Below are 10,432 nucleotides of genomic sequence, written 5' to 3'. Positions count from 1 at the left end.
TCATTTATTATATTTAATCATCATATTTGTTCTTTTTAAAAATGCATAATCCAATATATTTTGTATATTATGATTTAACAATAAAGGAGTAGGTATATTTTTAAACTTAAAAGAACAAAATGTTTTAAAAGAACAATGAACTTTCATATATAATATAAAATATTCAAATATTTTTGTTTGAAACAAGAAATAACCTGCTTTTGATTTCTAACATAATATTAATTTTTTTTATCCATAATAGCAACATCTGTTTACTTATATTCTCAAAGAGTTTACCGATACAAAACTCATCGTCAAATAAAACTATTTGTCATCGTTGTATTTACGTACTTAGCTAGAAACTATTTGTCCAAATGAACTATCTGCCACAAAACAATCATCAAAAAGATTGAATTGAAGTATCTGACACGTACTAAAAAGAAACTAATAGCCGCATGAAAATATCTGCCGAAAAGAACTATTTTACGTCGCCGCATCGCGCGGGTACCCTACTAGTATATATATATATATATATATATATATATATATATATATATATATATATATATATATATATATATAAAAGTAACTAGATATACTTAATAAAATAATTAACTGTATGATATATGTTTTCTCATCTCACGCGCTCGATATATGTCTCTGGCATTTGTCTATTAGAACTCTAGATAATTATCCCTTGTATCAGCTTCATAAATTGTGTGTCTAGGTATTTCTCTATAAACTGGATGATATATGTTTTCTGTGTGTGCATTGTTATTGCTGAAATTGTATAGTTATTATATAAATTATACTTTATAATTTGAACATCAACAAGAGATCTTATTACTAAGATGACATATTGGTAGTTTGTATTTTTTATTATGGTTCCGAATTTTTATATTTAACGGATACCCGTGAATCGAACCGTGGTTACCCGCTTTCAAACGGTTCGGTTTGGTTTGGTTTTTGCACGATTTGGTTCGGTTTCGGTTAATGCACGTCAAATATCCGCCCCCGTGGTCACGGTTCAAAATTTTATCAATATCCGAGCCAAACTGCCCCGTGAACAACATTAGCAAAAGTATGGCATCTTATGGCATGCATTATGTTTGCCTACAAGTATTTTTGCACGGGGTGATACTACTGTAGTAAAATTATTATTATTTTAACTGCAAGGATGGATGATTTTCAGCTATATAAATGATGGAGATGCAGGCTCAAAAATTCACAACTTGGATCCCAATTCTTTAGTAGAAATGGGAACGAAAGTGAAGATGTCTCAAATGAGCAGCCTTCTAGTTAGTCTTGCGGTGGTTATTATTTCATCATACCTGCCATCGTTTAGCACAGCCACCTATCCCTACTCATCTCCACCACCTCCTAAGCAGGAATATGCTTACAACTCACCACCACCACGACCCCCAAACGAACCTTATAAGTCACCACCACCTCCTCCTCCGGTTCACAATTCTCCACCACCTCCACCACCAAAGGGACATTATGTATACAAGTCACCACCACCTCCTCCTCCTCCTCAGGTTTACAAGTCTCCACATTCATCTCCACCAAAGAAACATCATGTACACAAGTCACCACCACCTCCTCCTTGGGTTGACAAGTCTCCACCTCCACCTCCACCAAAAAAACCTTATGTATATAAGTCACCACCACCTCCTCCACCAAAGAAACATCATGTACACAAGTCACCACCACCTCCTCCTCCGGTTCACAAGTCTCCACCTCCACCTCCACCAAAAAAACCTTATGTATATAAGTCACCACCACCTCCTCCACCAAAGAAACATCATGTATACAAGTCACCACCACCTCCTCCTCCGGTTCACAAGTCTTCACCTCCACCTCCACCAAAAAAACCTTATGTATATAAGTCACCACCACCTCCTCCACCAAAGAAACATCATGTATACAAGTCACCACCACCTCCTCCTCCGGTTCACAAGTCTCCACCACCACCACCACCAAAGAAACCATACATATACAAGTCCCCACCGCCTCCACCACCGAAGAAACATCATGTTTACAAGTCACCGCCTCCTCCTCATCCGGTTCACAAGTCTCCACCACCTCCTCCACCAAAGGAACCATATGTATACAAGTCACCACCGCCTCCTCCACCAAAGAAGCATCATGTATACAAGTCACCATCTCCTCCACCTCCAATTCCGAAGTCACCACCACCACCACCAAAGAAACCTTATGTATACAAGTCACCACCGCCTCCTCCACCAAAGAAACACTATGTACACAAGTCTCCTCCTCCCTCTCCTGTGTACAAGTCCCCATCACCACCTCCACCTAAAAAACCGTCTGGGTACAAGTCTCCACCACCACATTATATCTACAGTTCACCACCTCCCCCTCATTTTTAAGCAACTACCACCGTGTTTATGGTAATCATTTTTTTGCTTCAATATTATTTAAGTGGACATAATCTTTTTAGAATTCTGTTTATACTAATTCACTGCATTTTCACATGTCTTTCAATTCCTTCAGGGTAATAGAAATAAACAAAGTATAGTTATATTTGGACCTTCAAGAGGACGAATATTATTATACCCTGAGGAAAGAGTAATGATCTTCGAAGTTGATCCACAAGTGCTTGTATTTCGTTTATGTATTTAATAAATAGTTGTTTGTCATGTTTCTGTTTTCATTTACCCCATTTCTAGGTGGTTGATGATAATGAAAACATTTAAAACAGTTACTCACATTTATCCGTTCATTATTCCTATTTGCAGTATGTTGATTTTGATTCATAGTTAATTAAATGGTAATGTTTACCCGTTAGTTAAATGCATTTAATATCTTACTATTGGTTTCATGTTGAATTTACTTAAATTTAGACATGATCGAGTATAAAATAAATTTTAATTAGAATTTGGAAAAAATATAACAACCTATAAATAGTTGTATGTATGCCGTATAAAAAAAAAGATGTTTGCTAGGTGCAGGCCTATGAAAGGGTGAGGCAAAAAAGGTAAAAATGTTTTATTAACTTTTCAACAAAGCATGTATGCTCTATATATGTGTGTACTCGTAGATTGTGTGCATGTGTGTGCTACGTATGTGTGTGCAAACGAGTAGTTTCTCAATATATAAGTTTCCAAAACTTGAAATAATGAAGATATATAAAGGTAGATTATTTACTACTTTTCAGCAAAGGGTTAAATTCCATAACACCACAATTCTTTTTCCTTGAATTTATCTGATTTTTTACACAGCTAAATATACCAAAAAAAGAACAAGCATGGCGAAACCAAATATAAACTATACTTGTTTTTTTTTTATTATTATAACCCCAAAGAAAGGAAAAGAAAAGTATAAAGTCATTCTTAGCATTTACTTTTAAGTCCAAATATAAACGAGTCTCTATGCAACAACTCGAGTTTTTGGATCCTTCGTTGCAAGCATTCCATCTGTATGTCACATGGATCTTGTAAATCAGCCCCGTCATTCCGTGGAATGTGTCCACCACTGCAACGACCACAAGCTGCTCCACGCCAACGAACAATTTGTTCAACAATTCATTTGTTTTCTCTGATTCCAAATGATGTCCAGACGATCGGATTGAATGACAAAATACACCAATAAGAACACAAAGAAAAAAAACAACTCTAAATCAGGATTCTAAAAAAAATGAAACGAAATACTTATAAAGAGGAGAATGTCACACTCCCGGTCGAGGCAGCGGAACATGCCGAACTGTGCGACTAAATTAATGGATTACAGGTAAACTGAATATATAACACAAGTACAACAGTAAACAAAATAGCATCTGTATTCCATCTTGATATTTGAATACATGGTTCTTACAGATAATCGTATAATATATGAATTGCCTTAAACAGGTAGGCGGACATAACAAAAAGTAGTAAACTAGATTGCCTGAAATCGATGACTATTCGTCGTCTGATTTTGCTTGATTACTGATTCCCTAAGTATACATGTCGTTTTGAGGGTCAACACAAGGTTGGTGAGAGTTACAAGTTTTCTGCCGACAGCAATAATGATACTTTTAAAAGCGTTCAAAAAATATTTTCTTTATAAGTAAACCATATTCAAAAAAACTTTGAAAAACCAAAAGGTGTCTCGGTATAACTAAATTCAGGCTTAAAACCGTTTTGGAAGAATCAAGTGTACAATTAAGTTGTAGTAAGAGAGATAGAAATTCGAGTTAATGTTTATAGTGAGTTCTATAACCGAGCTATGCAACTGAATGTACCATGCTACAATGCTTCATTGGACGTCGTAGTAACGATTGTAGACACTTATCACCCACTTCGATTAATTCTATGCGACTGAATGTACCATGCTACAACGCTTCATTGGACGTCGTAGTAACGATTGTAGACACTTATCACCCGCTTCGATTGATTGGTCGAGGTTATAGCTAGCAACCACATGTGGGCATGTCAACCCTTATAGATCTATACATATGTATCTCGCTCCAAAGATTAACGGTTATAGTAGCGTGGGTACTCTAAATGTTTAGTCTTTAGCTAATGAATAGTGTCTCACTATAAAGCCCTTAACTAAGGTATGAATAGCACTCACCCTAACTTAAAAGTGGATAAGTTCTCTGCAAAATGAATCGTATAGAGTTTATAAAATGCCGAGAATAATTGGTATTCATGTGAAGTATAAGGCACTAGCGTTTATAAACTAAGCATGTTTCTTGTATAAAGTTTGTACATATGCATGTGTAGTTCAAATCCTTAGAAATAGTACAAAGTTTTATGACATGCATTTTATGACAAACAATGTCACGTAAAAATCATAGGGTTTTGTAGTAAAAATGCCATATGTTATTTCTATAAGCTGTATCGTTTTGACAATATAACATATATAGATATTGGGGTTTAAAACTAGTTCATGTGTTTGTAACATATAAAAGTTAAACCAATATTTTATAAACTAGTTATAGTTTTTTTATATAAAATAATAATATTTTACGTGTATTTTTGTATTATCTAGCACAAGTAGTACATGTATTCTCCTCCGAAAATATATAAAAGAGGGGTCGTAACACTCACCTTAAAGTGCGGTTGTCGGGTCATTTTCTGTATTTGATGCGAGAAACTAGGATGTGTTACCGTGAACACGAAACTCCGAGATTAATTTAGATTCCTAGGAAATTTTAACATAAATTAATATTTGCAGGGTTATTTGGTAATCTAACTAAAACATAGGACCCATTTATTAGTTTCATTAAACTCAAATAAATTAATAATTCTCAAAAATGAGACAAAATAAATTATTAAATTTAGTTTAGTTTAGGATTTATTTTGAAATGTGTTTTCTACATACGGGTGGGTTTTGAATAATTTAATTGATGTTTGAAGGTTTTGGGTCTAGTTTATAAAGAGATTTTTAAGATGGGGTAGGAACTTTAACATTTGAATCAAAGTTTGGGAGGTTTGGACCAGGTTTGTAAGGATTTTGAAAGGATGGTGGAATTTGGACTTACGAAAAGGAAGTTTAGGGGAATTGGGGACTTGTTTGCAGAATTTTTCGAGGGGAGCGAGTATTATAGATATTTTAAAATGATGTTTGGGAACAGGAGGGGTTATCCTCCTATTGGTTGTCGTTCATGCATAACTCCAACAAAAAAAACAGGTCCCATTTTAGCTTCCATAACCGAAGGAAACAACGAAGGAGGGGTACGAAAGTCTTAAGGTGGTGATGATGAAGGTTGATAATGGTGGTGATCGGCGGTGGAGAGGGCTGGCAAGAGGAACTCCCGTGTGGACAGGGAAGTGACGTGGTTTGTTGCCTCGTCTCTTCTATGTTTTTCTGGCAATAAACCGACGAGAGGGAGAGAGGGGAAGGTGTAGAAGGCTAAGCAGTAGCACAACAGCACAACAGATGGTGGTGGTGATGATCTTCGACGGCAATAGAAAGTCGGGAGACGACGAGGTGTTGCTGTTCCGTTTTCCTTTTTCCTTGGGTAGAATCTGATGGGGGGGGGGGGGGAGGGGAGAGTGGAGAGGGTCTGTGTTAACGTATCCTACCAAGAATATGTCAATAACGGAACTGTCAGACGGTTAGAGCAAAGGTTGGGGTACGCCCAACGTCGGGCTCCCGCTTTTGCCCTCGTCCTTGCGATCCTAAACTCATTCCTTGGCGCCCAAGCGTCAAATCCGGTGTCGCGACAAAATAATACTAGCCGCCCCCTAAGTGACAGGTGTACCACTTAGAACGTCGCCCCTGCCAGCCCTGCACCAATGGAAGGCAACTACGCGCGAAGCATGCTCTACCAATCAAGGACTGTCTTTCCCTGCCACTTCTGAAAAGGTAAAAGATTCTGTCGGGGGTTTGTCCCCCTGACCACAGGCATAAAAAGGTCCCTTCTCCTCCAAGAGAAGGGACTGATGAACAAAAAAATCTTCAAGTCCATTAAAAAAAACCTTCCCTTTCTCTCTATGAAATCATCTGACTTGGTCGTCAGAGCTTCGTTCCGGGACCATAGAAGGACCCAGCAAGGATCACCCCGTAAGATAAAAATGTTATGTTAAGAAGACAGAGGAAACCACTCTCGAATCATGCGAAGAAACCGAACACCTTATATGTCACACTAATACCTAATAAAATAATATAACTTAGTGAGTTAGTGATTACACTGCTCACACTATGTGTTAGGCTTATCGCCTCTTTTCTTGCAACTAGTAACAGTAAACCAGGTCACAAAAATTCATTGAAGAGTAGTAACTTCAAATTCAAAAGTGTATTTCGTATAGACTTCCTTTATGGATGGTTATCAGAACACTATAGAAGTCGGATCATGACACTCTCGGAAACCGGTATAACTTAGCTTAAATAACACTCGTGCAATACCCACTTCCATAGAATACACTTCAGGAATGTTGTCAGAAACATTCAGGATAGTCTATCACGGCGTGGAATTTATAAGTATATATATTGGTGAAATACAACTACCAATGACCATCGTTACTCACAAGATCGTTTCTCGTCATACCACATAACCATGTCTTCACAAGGAAGTAACCAACCAACTGGCAAGACACCAATTCTGCAGATAGACTCCGCTACATTTCAGGCCGCGGTCACAGCCGTCGTGACAGCTGTCATGGCGCAATTCAATGCTAACAACCCAAACGAGAATGGAAACAATTTCGACAATTCAAACCGTAGTATCACACAAGGAAACCAACAAGGGCCTAGCCATAATGATATTTCAGCTCATAAACCTAAGAACCACAAACGAAAGTTTTGTAGCAAAAAGGAGCGCAAGTTATCTCAAAGTCTTTCCAAAAGACAACAACCTGTGGCAACTCCTACAGCCACAACATCTGCCACTCCAGTACCAATGCTAGTACGACAGTATGCTGGAAACCTACCGGATTGCAAGAAATGAAATTTCCATCACTTAGGAAAATGCCGCAAAATGCATTGTAAGAACTACAACTGACAAGGACACACCACTCGTTTCTGCAGAATATAGGCACAACCAACCACCCAAGTCCTTGACGTTGGCTTAAGTCAGGTCTGTTATAGGTGCGGCGAATCTGGAAATTTCAAAAGAGATTGCCCAAAGACTAGAAATGGCGAAGAAGCTCGCTTCTGTAGGACTCCGACTCAACACATCACTTCAACTACCGATGCTAGTATAATTCAAGTATGCCATGCATGTAGTGAAATGGGGCATTTCAAGACAGACAGTCCGACAGAGAGAAATGATGGAGGAGAAGGAGGAATTTAACGGCATGACATAAAAGAGCAACGAGGAACCCCCCCCCCCCTTGAGATTTTGGTACGTCTTCTAAATAAAAATTACTTTAAAGATTTAATTTATATTAGTATTAAAATTCGGGCAAATTAAAAAGTAATTATAAATAACTCACTCGTCCGAACAAGTCACGACATTCATAAGAGAACTAAAGATCATCGCAGGTGAGCTATGATGGCTTAGTACGTACATCAAGGTTAAGCATAGCTAAGATTTTGCAGAATTAGTGTGAGTGATTCCGCCTTAATTCTTGTTCGTTGTCTGGTTGTGGATTTAGGGCAGAGTCACTCAGTCGACCGTCTGATTCCTCTTAATTATACATAACTTGTATATGCCAAGCGATCATAGAGGTACCGAGAAGGATCATAATATAAAGTATCGTCACTAGTTATCGAAGCACTTTCATTGCTAGTATTCGCTTTTTGCGGTACGATTTGTGGCAGTGGTATTATCGTGAAAGCACTAGAAAGCCTACACATAATGCACTGTCGAGCACACTAGGGATACACCATCATTATAATAGACGTCTCTTTCAAATCGACTCAACATTTGTTTCTATAGAGAGAGTCTTGTGTCGTCATTCGACGTGAATTGGCGTGGTCCTCACCATACCAAGTTCATGTGTTAAGAAAACCCACCGCCTTAACCGACTAATGAACGAAACCCTCGTCACTCATAACGACAACCCAACCCAGACCTCAGAATTGTCTTTTGTATTCTAAACACCGAAGTAATCATGAGAGGAGTACTATGACTTCCAAAACCTTGCCGACATATATCCATCAGATCTTCCAAAACCATCACTCGTTCAACAGGTCCAGTTCAAGCATAAAGACTAACGAATCTACATTCAAGAGGTAGTCCGTCTGCATGGTGTGCCTGTGTCCATTATCTCCGATTGGGATAGCAGATTCACCTCGAGATTTTGGCAGTCACTGCAGAAGGCTCTTGGAACTAAGCTGGATATGAGCACAACTTACCATCCACAAACCGATGGGCAGAGTGAGAGGACCATTCAGACCTTGGAATACATGTTGAGAGCATATGTTATAGACTTTGGCAAGTAGTGGGACACCCATTTGCCATTGGTCGAGCTCTCTTACAACAACAACTATCATACCAGTATCAAGGCTGCGCCGTTTGAAGCTCTCTATGGCCGTAAGTGTAGATCCCCTATGTACTGTGCTGAGGTGGGTGACCCGCAGCTAACTAGAGTTCAAGTCCCTGATAGCTTTCTCACTGGCCCAGAAATCATCCGTGAAACCATAGAAAAGATCGTACAAATTTGAGATCGATTAAAAGCTTCAAGAGATAGACAAAAGAGCTACGCTGATAAGAGACGAAAACCTTTGGAGTTCCAGGTTGGTGACCGTCTTCTATTGAAGGTCTCACCCTGGAAAGGCATGATACGCTTTGGAAAGCGTGGGAAGTTGAATCCGAGATACATAGGACCATTCGAGATCCTCACTAGGATCGGTCCCGTAGCTTACAAACTTCGTTTACCTAAGAGCTTAGCAACATTCATCCTGTCTTCCACGTGTCGAACCTTAAAAAGTGTTTATCCGACGAAACCCTTGTGATCCCTCTTGATGAGATCGAAATCAACGAGAACCTTAATTTCATGGAAGAACCAGTCGAAATCATGGATCGGGAAGTCAACCGAACAAAGCAAAGTCGCATACCGATAGTAAAGGTCCGCTGGAATGCCAAGCCGGGACCTGAATTCACATGGGAACGCAAAGATCAGATGAAACCGAAGTACCCACACCTTTTTCCGAATCCATGATTGTATTCTACGTTTGAATTTCGGGACGAAATTCCCTCTATCGGGGGATGATGTGACAACCCGAACCTTTTTCCGTTAACGTTAGCCCGATTCTGTTAAATAAAATTTTAATTTTATTTAGTTTCGTCAAATTCATATGGTTTGGAAAATCATTTAAGTTATATAATTGAATTTTCTTTTATGAGTCGGAACCAAAATCGCGCGAAAACCCGAGCTACTTCGAAAATCAACAAAAATCGGTCTGATTGGTGTTTATGGCCGTGAACCCGATCACAGCCGTAAACCTGTTCACGGTTGGTGGACCCCACCACCGACCATACACCCCCTATATATATATATGTGTGTGTGCTACCCTCATTTATACTTTTCTGGTCGCGAACACCCTTTCTCTCTCTAAAAACCATCACTCGAAAACACAAGATTTCTCTTCATCTATCACTCTATCCGCCTTGGAACTCATTTTGGAGTATCAAAACATCCGTTTTTCATCAAATCAAGCATTGCTGTTCTTGAGTTCACGGCCGTGAACCCTTCAAATCTTCATATTTCACCAAGAACAGGTCGTGAACCCTTCAAACCTTCAAAGACCGTAAACTCTTCAAAGGCAGTAAACTGTTCACGGTCGAGAACCATTCACGGCCGAGAACAGCTCACGGCTGGAAACCCTTCACGGCCGCAAACCTTCCCAAGTCGTGAACTTGGCTGAAAACCCGCTTTTTCCTATTCAATCGAGTCCCGGTAACATTCCTAAACCAAAAGAAAGTGTTTTTCCAACACTATAATTAATGGTTTCGCTAATAATTTGCGTATATGTATTTAATTCTTATTAGGATCCCGTTAAGTGCCACGTATAGCAACTCGAGGGTCTTCGTTTCCAGTCTCGTTGTCCGGCACGTTCA

The 10,432-nt window shown here is 39.0% G+C and overlaps 1 protein-coding gene across 1 annotated transcript; it reads left to right on the top strand.

Annotated features, from left to right (window-relative positions):
• Positions 1 to 1,197: 1,197 nt before the first annotated feature.
• Positions 1,198 to 2,725, top strand: LOC145121237 (uncharacterized). Its single transcript, XM_079057020.1, has 2 exons — positions 1,198 to 2,390; positions 2,494 to 2,725. The coding sequence occupies exon 1, from the start codon at positions 1,236 to 1,238 to the stop codon at positions 2,367 to 2,369; it is 1,134 nt and encodes a 377-aa protein (XP_078913146.1). The 5' UTR covers positions 1,198 to 1,235; the 3' UTR covers positions 2,370 to 2,390; positions 2,494 to 2,725.
• Positions 2,726 to 10,432: the final 7,707 nt, after the last annotated feature.

Source organism: Lactuca virosa, chromosome 6 (genome assembly GCF_052849685.1).
Source record: "Lactuca virosa cultivar CGN04683 chromosome 6, Lactuca_virosa_CGN04683_v6, whole genome shotgun sequence".
In the NCBI taxonomy this organism is placed as follows: Eukaryota; Viridiplantae; Streptophyta; class Magnoliopsida; order Asterales; family Asteraceae; genus Lactuca; species Lactuca virosa.
This window is presented reverse-complemented; position numbering and strand designations above follow the sequence as displayed.